Source organism: Lutra lutra, chromosome 11 (genome assembly GCF_902655055.1).
Source record: "Lutra lutra chromosome 11, mLutLut1.2, whole genome shotgun sequence".
Classification (NCBI taxonomy): Eukaryota; Metazoa; Chordata; class Mammalia; order Carnivora; family Mustelidae; genus Lutra; species Lutra lutra.
Window position 1 is genome coordinate 107,130,021 of NC_062288.1, and position 16,170 is coordinate 107,146,190.

Below are 16,170 nucleotides of genomic sequence, written 5' to 3' on the forward strand. Positions count from 1 at the left end.
AGGAAGGGCTTCCAGCACTCCTGCCTGCCGAAAAGCTAGTTCCTGTGCGTAGGGCGGACCCCGAACTTAAGTAACTCATCAAAAATACGACGTGATTATTTGAGATTTATTTTATCCTCGCCCACAAACTTCTGCTTAGTGAAGGGAGTGCATTCCGAGCCGGCCCAAAGCCGCAGGTGGGGTCGGTCTAGCCCTCATTAGCCCCCTTGTGCTTTTTGGCTCATATGGACAATGAGATTTTTAAAGCGCTCTCTGCTTTCTAAATCAGATTTAATAGAGCAGCCAGAGTCTGCTTTTCTGCTTTAGCACCTGTGGGACCAACACGGCGAGACCAAGCTGCAGGGGCGCCTGGCAGCAGGGGCTGGGCCTCGGGGAGGCTGCAGACCCGGGGTCTGTCCCAGGACGTGGCCTCTGCCCTCCACACCCTGTAAATTCACCCAGAACCGTGACACGGAGAATCCTGAAATACGGTGTGGGCTTTGGGAGTTGGGCCTGCTGCTTTCTGTCCCGCGTGTGTTTGAACAGACGTCTGCGCCTTGGGTCCTGTTGGCACAGCTCTGCGTTCCTGCGGAAGGTTTGCACGAGCCCCGTCTTCCCCAGATCTGTGGGTCTGGGCTGCTGTGGACACTGTAGAAGGAGGGCCCCATGGCCACCCATCCCTTTCCAGAGCTGCTTCCCCACAGGTGGGTCCTCCCCAGGGCGAGACTCGGCTCCTGTGGGGCCTGGAGGAAGCCGGCTGCTCGGCCCAGGGCTGTGGCCGCCTGCCGGTGCGAGAGACGAGCATTCCAGAGCTCTCGCTGCAGGCCTTCAGGCCGAGCTCCTGCAAAGTGCACAGCAGAAGAGAAGCGGCCACTGGTCTCGAGAAAATGTGTTTGGCAGTGATCTCGTGTGAGGGAGTCTGTGATGGAAGATGTTGCCACGGCCCCACCCGCGATGAGGGGCCTGGCCCGCCGGTGGCAGTCAGGGGTGCCCGGATCCTCAGGGCCGGTCGGGCCTCTGGTCCCCGCTGACCCCCTTTTACGCTGTTCCGAAGGCTTAGGGGACTCTCCGGGGGCAACTTGTCAGATGTGCCACACGCCCACCAGCCAAGCGCGCCCCGGGCCCTGGGCTCCCCACGGGCAGCGCCGACCGGCCGGGCAGAATCGTGTAGCCCCTGTCACCTGTGCGCAGGAGGCCTGGTAGGAGCCAGAGAGCAAAACAGCACCTGTGATTAGGAGGGCAGCTGGCACTGGAGACCGAGGAACATTTATGAGTAAACAGGAGTTACTTCTGTTCTCTGATTATGAAGGTCACGGTGGTTGAACCCTGTCGGGAAGGCCTCAGACCCATTATCTGCTTGAATAGACCTGGGAAAGAAAACACCGGCAGTCATTAAAAGTGAATTACCTTGTTTTTTGAAGATAGAAGGCCTCCAAAGCCTCACAGTGTGGGGGACGTTGGGGCCCCGCCGTGGGCCACCTGCAAACAAGGAGCTTCAGAGGGAAAAGCTCACAGGCGGCCACCCGAGACTCGGGCAGGTCGCGAGCTCCCCTGGCGGCTTCTTGGAAAACACATTTTTCTAGCCATTGTGGAAGCTGCTAAGAGTGCACTAGATGGCATGTCGGGCGATTTCTTTACCTGTGAACTAAAGGAAAGGATTTCTGAGAGCTACAAGATCAGCCTAGATTTCTGGTTTTAACTTTAGTAGAGGACTTGCGTTTTCTGAGGCGAAATGTCGGGTCAGGGATGATAATTTTCAGTCCCTCCAGACTCAGTGAACCGTGGCTCCTCCTCTCACCCCAACCCTCAGGCTCTTTGGGGATGTCCTAGTCAGGATTGGCTTGCCTGAGCTTCATTCAGAAAGGCTAAGGCGTGTATCAGAGAGGGGCGGGCGGTGTCACCTGGAGGTGGGTGGCGCAGCGCAGTCCTGAGGGCTGCCCACCGTCGTGGCTGATGCTAACTTTGCTGAGCTGGGGGAAGAGAAGCAACTTTACTTACGGGCCCGTTTTATGTGTTCATCTCTGTGGACACTGGGAACTGTGGGAAGTTTAAAAAGAACCCAAACAGACCTAGAATAGACTCAGCGGCAGAGTAGAGGTACCCGGGGCCGAGGGAGGGGTTCTTGTTTAATGGGGACGGAGTTTCTGTTGGGGCTGATGAAGAGGTGGGCACAGACGGCGCTGACAGGCACACAGCGCCGGGAGTCCGTGCGGCGCCCTGACCTGTACACTCGCAGACGGCTACAACGGGACGCATCGTCACGTGTGTCTGAGCACAGCAAACGCCTGTGGCAGAGTTTGTTGGTTGTTCCCCAACATCCACTCACCCGCTTGGTCCCGCTGACAGGAACCCGGTCTGCAGCCGACCGGAAACACCCCCGTTCCGGCTCCCACGAGGCTCCCGGGGCCGTGTGAAGAGCGCTTGCCGGTTGAAGAGAACGCGTCCGTTCCCGAACCCCTTGCAGGGTAGGCGCTGATTTGCCCTTTGCCCCGTTGGCTGGGCTGAGGGGGCCCAAGCGCCATCCCGAACCGTGGAGGAAAAGCCATGAGATCATGGGCGTGGGGCCCTGGTGCTCGTGGGCCCCCAGCCCAGCCCTGGACAGGCTAGGTGCATAGGAGAGAAACAAACGTCTGTCTGTGTGACACTCTGGTTTTTGGGACTCTCCTGTCCCCTCAGCCCCCCAGTTCTGACTGGGACGCTGGTGGCCGCTGTCCGGGCATGGATGCTGCTAGCAGGCCCCCGTGGACAGTGCCACACCCAGCAGAAGCAATGAAGGCCACAGGCTCATCAGCAGGGCGCTAGCTTTGTAGCCGCGTCCGGGATATTGTCCCTCCTGTCCCCTACCGGCTGCTCAGCCCCAAGGCCCATGGCGTAGAGAGCGTGGCCCTGTGGTTTTGGCCTTCTGTCGGGCGCCTGGCACACGACAGTAAGTACCCCTTGAATCAAGAAGGCAGGGAGCCACCCGTGGTCCCCAGCCCTGTGGCAGGCGCTGGATCAAAGAGCGCTTCCTGTGGGACAAGCCACTGCGAACGCCCTTGGCTGGTCGGGGGAGAGGGGGCTCCGCAGCCCCCACCGGCCTGTGTCCACGCGCCCCTAGCGAGCATGCATTCGTCGGGGCTCTGCCCACGTCACGTTCGCGAATACTGTGTGGGTCAGACAGGAGTCATGTCCCCATGCAAGGCGAGGTGGGAGAGGACCTGCCAGGGCGCTGGGGCCAAACCACCGGCTTACCAACAGCATCGCCCTCGCTCCCTTGGTCTCGGCTGACGGGTCCCAGATGCAGGGGGAGTGGGCCCCCAGGTGCCCAGGCCCCCGACAGGCAAGCCCAGGAGGGCAGCGAATGGAGAAGGGAGACCCCACGAGGGAGACCCCAAGAGTCCGCGGGCTCCAAGGGAAACCGCAGGAGGGCAGTGGCTGTGACCGACGTCCTCTGTGCCCAGAGCTGCCTTTGTGCGGCCAAGCTGCCGTTCCCTGCAGCCTCGGTGAGGCGGGCATCGCCCTTCCCCACTGGGCCGAGGACGACCTTGCCGCTCAGAGAAGTGAAGTCCCTTGCCCGAGGCCGCCCAGTCGGTGTGTGCTGACCCTGGGTTTGCACCCCCCCCCCTGTGCCATGACTTCCTCCCCAACACCCACATCGGCCATTCCTCCCTTACCCCTACTGCACAACATCTTCTCCCAGACTCGGCTGAGCTACAGCGGCCTTGGGAGACCTTGAGGGTGTGCTCTCTGCACCTCATGGGTCTGGAGAGCCTGGGCTGAGGAGGTACACATGGGGTAGGGTGGGGGGGTGTTCTGTTGGTTCGATGATCCCAGGGGCACCTGGGTGGCTCAGTGGGTTGAGCGTCTGACTCTTGGTTTCAGCTCAGGTTATGATGTCAGGGTCATGGGATGGAGCCCCGCATCAGGCTCTGCGTTCAGTGTGGTGCCTGCTTGAGATGCCCTCCTTCTCCCTCTCTTTCCACCCCCCCCTAAAATAAGTAAATCTTTAAAAAAGAAAAAAGGCACCTAAAACTAAAACAGTGTTACATGTCAATTGGATCTCAATAAAAGAAGAAAAAAATCACACGTGTGATCTACTTCTCGCTCAAAATCCCTGTTTGCACTGCCCACATGCCTCTCTATTCTGTGTTCTGGAATATTTACTCCAACAGAAGGGTTAGGAAGTGGGCATGTGGTGGTCTGGGCCTTGGATCAGTGTCCTGCACGATTCCTCAAGCCCCACCCCCTCCCTTCCCCCCAGCCACTGAAAGGAGACAGCTGGCATCCGGGGAGCCTCCTCACGCTGCCCTTAAGGCTGCACATCCCAGGCCCAGGATGAGGTTCCCGGTGGTGGCTGGGGTCCCACCCGCCTTGGCCTTACCTTACCTTGCACATAACCTCATGTCTTCACAGGCCTTTTACATTGTATAGCTTATGTATTTGTTATTCTTCTCCTCCTGCTACAACGTAACTCAGGAGGATGGAGATTGCTGTTTTGTTCACGTGTGTCTCACTGCTGGAACCACGTCTAACTCAGCAGGTATTCAGAAAGTCTGGTTGAATTAATGACTGCGGGAGTTGGCTATAATTCTCTGTTTCGGGGGGTGGGGGGCTACACAGGCCCCAATCCGAGGGCTTATGTGGGACTCTGATGCCCCCAGAACATCTCATCACCAGGATAAACCCACCAGGGTGGTGAGAAGGGCTGAGGATATGTTGCAGCCCCAGGAAAAAAAATTTTTGCATTTGCTTTACAGATTAATCTATTTTAGAAAAACTGCAAGTTTCCTGTTGTGGTGTTGGCCTCTCTGTTATAAAAAACCAGAGGCACGCGGCCCCCGCCTGGGCCTCTGCTCGGGGCCGGGACTGGGCCGCAGTTGGCAGGAGGCAGCTAAGCCTCCCGCCGCTGCCTGCCTGGAGCTCACGGCCGGCTCCGGGGGGACGGGGCCACCCTCCTCTCGGCACTAACCCCTCTCCCAGACGACCCCGGTTCTCCTTTTTCTAGGTGTTATTTCACGACAGAAGGGGAAATTTTGCGCTTGGAAGAAAGGATATTAATGGGAAAGGTGGAGGGGAGCCTTAACCACCGGCAGGAAAACCGGAGGCATTATGATGAAAATGGGTGAACTTGGAACTGTAACCGCAGGCGCCGCGCGCGGGGCTCCTGATTCCCACTGCCTCTGCCCGGCGCCCCCAGACCTCGTGGGAGCGTCTCAGGCGCCCCTTTCCCACCCCGGGAGAGCCCGAGCAGCAGGGGCGACGGGTCACCGCGTCAGGCGCAGGGCGGGAGCCCGCTTCCCCCCTCCCCCCCCCCGCCCCCGCAGGACCGGGCTCAGCGACCCCATCTCGGCGGCTGGCCCTCCCGCCCCACCCCCGCGCCCCCGGCCTGACCCCGCGCCCCACCGAGATAAGGCGGCGGGGCTTTGTTCCTCCCCCCAGCTGGGTAAACCGCGCCCGCCGACCCCCCCCACTGCCCCCCACCGCTGAGGCCGCCCGGGGTGGGGGCACCCTTTGTCCTGCCGGAGCGCGGGCGGACAATGGCCCGGAGGAGCCGCACATTGTCGGAACCTTGTGTACACCTGGGGGGCGGCAGGTGCGCGGGGTCGGCGCGGGGCCGGAGGCGAGCGGGCTGGGGGCGGGCATCTGGGGGCGCGGGCCTCCCGGGAGGCCTCGAAGGGGGGAGAAGACCCGCCCCCACCCGCCCCAGCTGTCTCGTTGGACCTGGCGAGGGGGATGGGGTTTCTCGGCGTCCAGTTGGGGACACACCTGGTGCGTGATTTACGAAGTGAAAGTGTTAGACGAGGCCACCAGCTGGAGGCCCGACCCAGCTTTATGAGTTTTATTAGGTGCCCTATTATGGAAAATAAACTTTAATCCGACCATAAAACCAAATCTGAAAAACATATTTGCCCCGTGGTGTGGACCGGCGCAGCGTTCGCGGCGCAGGTCGCACCTCCGCAGGGATCAGTTGTACGAGGGAGGCACAGCGCGCCGCAGGACTTTGATACCGGATGGGGCCGCGCACGTTTGCTGGCAGCACGCCCCCATGTCGCCCACACCCGGCCCCGGGCCCGCCTGCGAGGCCCGCCCCGCCCCGCCGCACCCCCTGCGCCACCCCCACCGCGCTGCAGGCCACTCCCCCGCCCAGCAGCGCAGCCCGGGCCTGGCCACCCCAGGACCCCGGGCTGGAGGGGCCGGCGCAGGGGAGGCCGCAGGGCCGAGTTACCCCGCAGGCCCCGGAGGCGCTCTACGGCCCCCGCCTGGAGTTCGGGGCCGGGCGCTCTCCAGCGCAGCCTCGGATCTCCAGAAGCCCTCCTGCTCCGGTCCAGGGCCGCCCCTCCCGGACCTTGTCTGTGCTTTGGATTCCGCACAGCCAGTCTGGCCCATCTTGCGAAGTGGAGTTGGGAAGGAAGAGAGAGGGGTGGCGAGACGGACAGGGAGGAAGGCCTGTCGGAGCCACCCACAGTGTCAGCGCGGTACTGTTCGCCGGGCCTAGGCAAAAGGTCTCTGGGATCCGATCCTCGCCTCCCCAGACTGGAAGTCTGAACCCGCTGGAAAGCTCCTTCCCCTCCTCCCAGGCCCTGACGACCACCCTCCTACGTGTAAGGACGGCTGTGGAGGCAAGGTCCTCAAAGTGCCTCCGCGCGGTGGCAGGTGGCAGGACTTCCTCCTCAAAGGCCGAATAATACCCCATTGTGCCCGTGTAGTCCTTCTGCTTTCTCTGTTCCCCAGCGGACCCCGCGACGCCTCCGCCTCCCGATCCCTGCGGACGCCGCAGCCGCGAGCACGCGTGGGCCGGCCTCGCTTCCCGGTCCCGTGTCCAGGGCTCGTGCACGTACAGCCCGAAGTAGGACTGCTGGGGTTTTGTCTTGTGTTTTCGAGGAAACTCCATCCTGTTTTCCGCAGCGGCTGCACTGCGGTACGCTCTTCTCCATATCCTCCCCACGCTTGTTATTCTGTTTTCGTTTTTGGCAATAGCCGAGGTGTGGGTGAGGGGTGGTATCTCAGTGTGGTTTTGGCCCGCATTTCCCCGATGGTGTCTGGCGGTGGTGTCTTTCCCGGGCTTGCGGACCATCTGTATGTCCACCTCAGAAAAATCTCTATTCAAGCCCTTTGCCTATTTTTAAACCGGATTCGTGCGTTTGTTGTTGAATTGTACACGTTCTTACATTTTGGCATATTAACCCCGTATCAGATATATGATTTATAAATATCTTCTCCCAGTCCTGGGTTGCCTTTTCATTCTGTTGACTGTTCCCTTTGCTGTGCAAAAGTTTTCAAGTTTGATATGATCCCCTTGGCCTATGTTTGCTTTTGGTGTCTTAGGAAGTCTTTTAAGCTGATCTTGCCAAGCTGACTTCCCTCGGGGGCTGGCATGTGGAAGGCCCACCTCACAAGGAACAGACTCTTCCTCTAGGTTCTAGTCGTTTCTGCACTTCTCAGACTCTGCCTATTAAAGCTTCTGTGGGGGCCTGGGACCCTGGGCCACCCACCATGACTGGACAAGAGACGTGTGGGCCGTCGCCTGGAAGATACGTGCAGATTGGTTTCGTTGTCACAAGAAGGGCTGTGTCCACATCCTTCTGCACATGCCGGAACACTGCCAGAGCAGTGTCTGTCTTCTGAGAAGGAAGGAGAACCTCCCGCTAGCGTGAAGAGAAGTGGGCTCAGGCTCCGGTCCTCGGTAGGCAGGGGTCCGGTCCGGCTGGGATTCCGGGAAGAGCCGGCTCCACTTTGGGTGGGGGCCTCGCTGGGGACCCAGCCCCCGGGGCTGCAGGGTCTCTACTGGCACCCTCGCCGTGGTGGAACTCAGAGAGGCCACCGTGATGCCCCGGTGGAACGTGGGCTTGTGTCTCTGGACCTGTGCTGCGAGGACCTGGGTCCAGGTCGTGGAAACAGGGCCCTGGGTGGGGCTGCAGACCTCTCACCGGCCTGGCGCGGGCAGCGGGGTGGGGGGCGCGCCCCGCGAGGCGGGCAGAGCAGGGCCTGGCGGCCGTTCATTAGGTGGAGTGAATTGTTCGCCGTGCCCGGAGTGGGTGAGGATGAGCCAGTGATTATATTTAAATTTGCTATAATTGATTTGGGGAAGAGCTACTGTGACAAGAACGAATTGATCATTAAATTTATTAGCGAGATAAATTCCGCCGCGATTAGGCAGCTGGCTGCAGGCGCTGGGGCCGCGGGCCGGGTCTCCCCGCCGCTAAGTCCTCGCGCCAAAGGCGCGCGCGCTCTTCGGGCCGCGGCGGGGTCAGGATGCTCGGCGGCCTTTACGGCTCCGCTTCCCCGCACGCCGGCGAGCCGGCTCTCCCGACCCGCAGGCGGTTCTGTCCCTGGGGCGGGGCGGGGGGACAACCCGAAGGCCCCGCTGCTCCGCGCCGAGCCGGGGGCGGCCCGGGACTGAAGGCAGCCGGGGAAGAGATTGCTTCGGGCTGAGCCGCTCCAATGTGTTAGAAATTAAAGCGCCCTCGACGCAGATGGCCAAGGTTTGGTTTGGTTTGGTTTTGATCCGCAAAGGCATCTGTGTTTCTCTTCTCTCCCTCCCCAGCCGCCCTCTCCTGTCGCCACCCGCCTTCTCGGGGCCCTCGGGCTTCGCACCAGTTGCACAGCCAGTCCCCGGCCCCCCAGAGCACCTTTGGACCCGCCCGGCCGCGGCCCGCGCCCTGCCCGCAGCTGCTGCCGCCGGCTCCGGCTGCGCCCGCCCGGCCTCCGCGGACGTTGCGCTTCACGGAACGAGCCGGGGTGATAATGAGCTGCCCGAGAGGGCATTAATCTCGCCCCGGCCCCGAGGTAGAGGAGTGGCCCCGCAGGCCCGCGGTAATCACCCAAATGAAACGCCTGGCCCTTATGAACTCATTCATCAGCGGGAAGGGGGGGCGGGGAGGGGGCGCGCGGGGGAAGGGGCGCTCGCCGGGCGCGCGGGGCCCGGGGAGGAAGAGGCAGAGGCAGAAGGACGGAGGAGGGCACGAGCGAGAGAGAGAGAAGCCGCCTGCCCCGGTCGCCCGGGCCGCCTCTCTGCTCTCGGCCCACGAGCGGCCGCGGCCCGGCGTGGGGGGAAGCGGAGCGGCGGGCGCGCAGGTGGAGCGGCGGCGGGCTCGGCGGGAGATGGGGGGCGCCCGCCGCGGGCTGGATCAGCCCAGAGCCGCCGCAGCGCCCCCACCACACCCCAGAGGCCATCCGGTCGCCCGCCCTGTCCTTGCGGGCACGTGCACAGACCCCAGGAACGCGGCTCCCAGGAACGTGCACAGACCCCAGGAGCCGGAAAGGTCCTGAGGGAGAGGGCGCCGGAGAGAAGCCCGGGGTTACTCGAGGCCTTCGGACCCCCAGACGCCGGGAAAATCATCTCGTTGTTTTCCAGCTTATTTGCTGAAACATTCGATTGTGCGTTGGTGAAGCAAGAGCTTTAAGGAAATGAAAAACTAAATACTCTCCTGGGATTCACGCACTGGGGCGCGCGCTGACCCTGGTCTCAGGCATTTTTACCGACACCCGGCAGCTAGGACTCCCCGGCGGCGGGAACCAGGTGCCCGCCTGCGACACAGCCGGGGAGAGGGGTGTTCCCGACGCCTGTTTGTCATTCTGATTTGCACCTTTTGCTGTCAATCGTGGAAATCGCCGCACCCCGTCATTTCAAACGACCAAACAGTACAGCGCGCTTTTCCAACTCACTCCCCAAAGATCTGCACTCGCGTCCAGTAAAAAACCAATTTATTTTACATTCCATCGTGGGCGATGGGAGAAGCTAAATAATAATTTAGCATGCATAATTAGATGCTTCTTCATATATATATAAATACAATATACAAAAATAAAGACAGTACAGTTTTGAGATTTCCAGCAGTTTGAATGCTCATGACATAAAGTTCCCCCTAAGATAGGTGAGGACAAAACATTCTCCCTTTTTCCATACTCAGCAGAATGGCCATTCTGGAGAAGGTTTCAAGTCTTCCAGGTTGTCCAACACTGTAGGTCCGCGCCTTCTCCATTCGGGAAGAGGGGGTGGGAGGCTCCCTCTGGTACTGGTCAGCTCTTCTCATAAGCACAGCCCCCAACACTAACCAAAATGAAATTAAACAGAGCAGGAGTTCAAGTTTGAACCCGCTGGGCCTCCCTCTCTCTGTCCCTTGAAGAGCAGCCCCAGAGGGACGGCCAGTGGCCTGGCTCACAGGCCTACGGGGCTGGGCCTGGACAGGGCTGCTGGCTGCCTGGGGCGCGGGGGCCCCTACTGCGGCAGGGGCTGGTGCCCCGGGCCGCCAGGCCGCGGAGGCGGCGAGTCAGCCTCAGAGGAGCAGTCGGAGGAGACGGCGTGCGTGCTTGCGCCGTTGCTGTAGGGGAAGTGGTCCTCGTCCTCATCGTCCTCGTCATCCTCGGGGTCACTGTCCCTCAAGTCCCGCAGGCGGCGTGTGCTGCCTTTGTCCCCGACCGCCGGCGGCCCCAGCAGCTCCTCCTCTCCCTTGTCCTCTGTGCCGCCACCTTTGCTGGCGCCCCCGCCCCCCTTCTGCTTCTCGGCCTCCTGCGCTGCCTGCTCCTTGGCCTTTTTGCTGCGTTTCCACTTCATGCGCCGGTTCTGGAACCAGATCTTCACCTGAGAGCACGAGAGGCTGTGAGGAAGCGTCCACCTCCACCCCCACCAATTGTGTCCCTGAGGCCCCCAGCTCGGCACCTGCACCTCGGGCTTCAGAGTAGGGACACGGAAGCTCCAGGGGGAAGCAGCGTCCCACTGCCTGGGCATCAGCAAACCCAGGAGTGGGGCTGGGGGTTTCCAGGGAAGCCCAGACTCGGACCTCCATTGCCGGACTCCTGTCCTTTTCTAGGGGTGCTCTCCCACAGCCCAGGAAGGGCTGGAGCAGCTAGCATCCATACCTGTAAATCTCAAGATGTTCCCTCTCTTTCTGGAATAAAATTTCTCAAAATTGGGCCTGGGGACCATAGCTTCAAAGTGGGGGAGTGAGTGGAGGGTCCTTCAAGCGCAGACTTCAGGGTCTGACCTCAGCCTACTGGATCAGACCTCTGGGCCTGGTGCATGAACCCCAGCGAGGCCAACGCGAACTCTCCCCCCGGATGTCAGTCGTCCCCCTAAAGTCACAGGCTCCACTCCAGGTGCCAGGAGTGCAGAGGGAAGAGTGTCCCCTAGGAGGCCGGCTGGTGTTGCGGTGGGGGCGGGCTTCGTACCTGGGTCTCCGTGAGCATCAGCGACGTGGCCACCTCGAAGCGCTTGGGCCGTGACAGGTACTTGTTGAGCTTGAACTGGTGCTCCAGCTCGAGCAGCTGCTGGCTTGTGAAGGCCGTGCGTGGCCTGCGGCACTTCCCCAGCAGGCTGGATTGTGCCTGGGCTGGGACAGAGATGGGCGTGAGGCCCACAGCCTGACGCTGTCCTCTGACCTGTGGGCCCCCAGCGCCCCAGAGCCCACCACCCACGTCTGCCACCTGGCCTCCCGGACCCTGCTGAGTCGCTGCTCTTTCTTCAGTGTCAGTGCCCTCTCCCCAAGGGACCCGATGACCAGACAAGCCCAGGACCTGGATACCAGGGACAGACATACGGGTTTGGGTCTAATGGGACTTTTTTTTTTTTTTTTAACTCAGGTTCTGGGTGTTCTGATTAAAGAGAGCGATCACCCAGGGCAGTCCTCTTCATCTGGGGGCGGGGGGGGGGCGCTGCAGTGCAGAAGAAGTTGACAGGCAAGACAGTGAGGGCGGAGAGGTACAGGTACAGCTCCTCTCCACTCCTCAGCCAGCCTCCCCCAGCTCAGCCACAAACACAAACAGGTCTGGAAATTACCAGCCCCGCGTCCTCTGACCAGCAAGGAACTGGTGCAAGATTCTCACCACCACCTCCTCAGCTACAGAAGAAGTAGGGCAAAGGCCAAGAGAGGAGGAAGGAGGGAAGGAGAAGGACCACATCTTGGGCCCAAATGAGAATCCATCCCACTCCCCACTGAAAATTCTTCCTGACAGCCCCGCCTCCAGGGCGCAGAGGAGCAAAGCCCCGGAGACTGGAACAGAACAGTTCTCACTTCACAAATTGAAGGCCGAGGCAAAGAGGGGATCCGGCTTTCTGAACGTGCAAGGAGGTCCCTTGGCTGAATTTACATAATTTCACACGGTTACATCACAGAGAATTTTATGACCTCAAAACGAGACTTCCCTTGATTTCCCAGGAGCCTGGCAAGTGTTAGACAATAAACGAAAGGGAAGAAAAGAGGCCAGGCGGTAGGCTGGGCTCAGCCCCCCCCCGGGGGGGGGCAATTTGCTTTACGGAAGGCCCACGCCCCCAGCTTTAGTTAAATGAGGCCCCAATTCCCAGCTCGACAATGCATTAGAACTTTAATTAAAACACTGGCTCCAAAGGGACCGTTTGGGAAATGCCATCCCACAGAAGAGACAACCGATTAAAGGAAACCAAACAGGTTTTCCTGCAGCCAGAGGAAGGGACCCTCGGAACACATTCCTGCCTCCTGGCCTGTTTATTATCGCCTTTTAAGATTTGACATTTAGATTCCTTTTCTAATTCTGCTACCTCTAGGTCAAGATTAGGAAACAGGGATGGCGGAAGGAACGTGACTTTCGTCAATTTTCGGAGCGACCTTGAGCTTCACGCAGGCCAAGGAAAGCACGGTGGGTTGGGGGCAGGTGGAGGGTGGCAGGGAACCCAGCACTCAGAAGAAGTGTGTGTGTGTGTGTGTGTGTGTGTGTGTGTGTGTGTGTGTAGACCTCCAACTCCCTCAGTGGGAGATTAAGCTTCCCAGGCTCTGGGACATGCAGGTTATAAGGGAACATCCACGGGTGCCCTTCCATCAGAAGGGTGGGTAGGCTCTGCTCACAACCACGCCCAGGAAGAGTGCTGGAGTTTGGCTGACCCGGGATCTGCAAGTTCAGATATGTTTGCCCCAAGCTGAAAGGTGAGTCCCGGCTTTCCCTGCTGCAGATCCGAAGGGGCTGACGTCCACCTGGACAGGCTGCGTGGCCATTAGGGTCTTCTGGGAGCTGAGCTGGAGAAAGCCTGTGGCGGCTACGGGCAAACTCCACAGGCTGGGATTTTCTTGCCCCTGTGACTTCTGCAGCTCTTAGGCCCCATAGCTTTTCTCTGTTTAGTCACAACCGTGGCTTCTAGCAGAGGAATCTGAATTCTGCCAAGGGCTTATTTTTGTTTTCTTTTTTGCTTTTTTCCTCTCCTACGCCTGCATCTCTCCAGTCTAAGCACATCCACTCAGAAGGAAACAATGGGGTCTCTTTGTTTGGGTGTTCTGCGGCAGAAAGCATGAAGTCTCACACATCAGCCTCTCCATGGAGCCCGGGTGGGGCGAGCAGAGGGGAGACTGAGACTCCCCAGAATGCCAACCCCTTGTGCCCGTCCAAAAAGTCGGGTGGGCTCAGGCCTCCCGGAGGTGTACCACCTGCCTGGCAAGCATGCTGCCCACATCCCAGCAGCTCCCAGGCTGGGGCCGGCCAGCCGTCCCTCGCTCCTGTCTTGGGGAGGGGTTCCCTCTAATGGGAGCCTCCAATTCTGGGCGGGCACCTGCCAATCCCTACAGTGGTGTTCGTGAAAGAGGCACATCTCCCCTTCGGAAGGAGCCCACCACGGCTCTGTTGAAGTCCGGCCATCTGCCTGCTGGACATCACACCGTGGCCCAAGCACCCTTACAGAGGCAGCCAGCACCTCCGCAAAGGGCCAGAGCAGAGCCAGGGACCTGGCCTTTCAGCCCTCGCCTCTTGAAGCCCATTTCTAGTTCTCTGCTCCTGAATCACTCCTCCTGAGAGGGGCTGGGGTGAGGGTGGGGGGTCTCTCCAGAACCCACAACGCAGTACCTAATTCAAGTTCGTTTCCCTGGAGATAAGCCCCTGGTTTAGGTAGCCTCGATCCCCAGGCCGGCCTGACTTGGGCGCTCTTTGACTCGCCTTCCTCCACCGCTTCCTTCTCCTCCAGCCCGCCGGTTAATCATTAGGTTTTAGTCTCACACCCCCAGCTGCCCCTTCCCGTTAGGAGAGGAAGAGAGAGCAGGGCCCGCGCGTGGCCATTTTAATCCTTTCGCTGCCAATCCCACAGCGGGCAGTCCATGTAAGTCTTCGCGGGCCCCGGGCGGAGCCCAGGCGGCTTCACGGCGCCTCCACCGCGCTTTCAGAGCCGAGAGCAAGGAGAAGGAGGCGCCGGGTAGAGGAGGGCGCGCGGGAAAGCCGTGTGCCAGGACTCCCGCCCCCCATTTCTCCCTCCCTTCCTCCGCGGGCGCAGGGGCCCGCGCGGTACTCACAGTTAAAATCGGGCATCTTGGGCAGGATCATGCCCGCGGTGGACGCACGCAGCCACTGGTCCAGCTGGAAGGTGCCGGCGCCCAGCTTGATGGGGTCGGCGGGGTGCGCAGCGTGCGCGCCCCTGCACCTGCGGGTAGGAGTAGGAGAGCGCCGGGTGCTGGCCGGCCAGCGCGGCCGCCGCCGCCGCCGCCGAGTAGCCGTAGACCGGGTGGCCGTAGAGCGCCGCCTGCGCGGGGAGTCCCGCGCCGCCCTGCGCGCCCCCGGGGTGCAGCCCCAGCGCCAGGCCCCCCGCGGCGGCGGCGGCAGCGGCGGCGGCGGCGGCGGCGGCCGCGGCGCCAGGGTGCGCGTGGTGGTGGGGGCCCCCGGGCCCGCCGCCCGCGCCGCCCGCGCCGCCCGCGCCTCCGCCCGCGCCGCCCGCGCCCAGGAAGCCGGCTTGGGCAGCAGCGCGCAGTGCGCGGCCAGCAGGCGCGGCGGCGAGGGGCTCTCTGCGTGCAGACGGTCGGCGGGCGCCGCGGGCGGCTCCGAGGACGCGGGGCTGCAGCCGCCGCTCGCCCCGCCGCTAGCCCCGCCGCCGCCGCCGCCTCCTGGGCCGGACGCGGCGGCCGCGAGCGACGTGACCAGGGCCAGCGGCGCGGTCTGCGCCGAGGCTGATCGCGGGGGGTCCACGGCCAGCAGCGCATCGATGCGGAAATTTTTGGATTTTTCCATCGGCTCGTCTGGGGCTGGCGAGCGGGGCCGGGCGGCGGGTGGCGCGGCCGGGTGCGGGCTCGCGGAGTCCTGGCGCGGCGGCGGCAAGCCCCGGGGTTCGGTATTGTTATGGTGATTATTTGCCAATAATCAAAGTCGCCGCCGGAAACTCAGCCGAGGGTGACCATGGTCCGGGCGCCTCCTCTGGGCGGGCCCCGCCCCGGGCCGCGCTCGCACGCGCTCGCACAAACTCGCACACGAGTGCCTGGACGCGCCGGGCCGGGGAGCCCGGCTCAGTGCGCTGGACCCTCGGGCGACCGCGCGGAGGCCGCTGGCGCCGAGTGGGGACCCGCGCCCCTCCGCGCACTTGAAGCGCAGCGCGGCTGCCGATTGGCGCGCTCGGCGGGGGCTCGGGGAGGGGCGCCGGCCCGGCCATTGGCCGAGGGGCGCACCTGTCACCGTCCCGGCCGCCCGCCGCCCCGCCCCTGCGCCGCGGGGTCCTAAACAACCGGGGTGCTGCGCCGCGATGGCCGGGCGGAGACCGCCCTTGCCACACTCGGAGGCTCAGCCTAGGGACCCTGCCCGCCCTCCTCCAAGTGCCGAGCTGGACTGCGGGCGCTGGCACCTCTGCGTGCCCGTGTGGGCCCCGCCGTCTGAGCCCAGCTCCGGAGACACGCGGCCCGGCTCTGGCCTCGGCGGCCCCTGGAGCCAGCGGCGTGCGTCTTCTCGCGCCCCCTCGCCGGCACCTGAGTTCCTGCGCTTCTGCGCCGCGGATCCCGCGTTGCTTGCAGATCCAGTTGCTTGGCTGCCTGACGGCAGTACCACGAAGACCACACCGGTCGCCAGGCCCTGCTCCTGGGTCTCCAGGGTGCCCGGGAGCAGATTGTGTCCCTGTCGTCAACCCTTTGCAGGTCGAACCGTCTCATCTCTGGGAAGTCCCGTGCGTTTCAGGTGTCGTGTGTCTGTGTGTGAGCGAGTTTGCCTTCCACTAGTCCTTGCCTTGAGCCCCTGCCCGGTCCAGGCAGAGAGGGCAGGGTCTGTGAGCCCCGCGGCCTGCAGGACCCAGGTCGACTTGGAGACGTCGCCCATCTGCCCCTGACAGGATCCTTGGTGACAGAGCGCTTCTTCTCTGCGGAAGGACACCCATGGGCATGCAAGAGGGCAGCACCCACCTCGGTTCTGGAGAGGCTGCGGGAGCCGGGAGCCCTGCCGAGGCCGGTCATCCCGACCCTGCTTAGTCTCCAGGCAGGAAAATGCAGCCTCTCCCCTCTCCCTACTTGC

General features: G+C 62.1%; 1 protein-coding gene across 1 annotated transcript; it reads right to left on the reverse strand.

The window, feature by feature from the left end:
• Positions 1-9,646: 9,646 nt before the first annotated feature.
• Positions 9,647-15,261, reverse strand: MNX1 (motor neuron and pancreas homeobox 1). Its single transcript, XM_047696111.1, is given in 5 exon segments — positions 9,647-10,540; positions 11,128-11,288; positions 14,202-14,322; positions 14,324-14,631; positions 14,634-15,261. Coding segments are annotated over 5 exon segments (1,230 nt in total). The 5' UTR covers positions 14,911-15,261; the 3' UTR covers positions 9,647-10,177.
• Between the last annotated feature and the right edge of the window lie 909 nt (positions 15,262-16,170).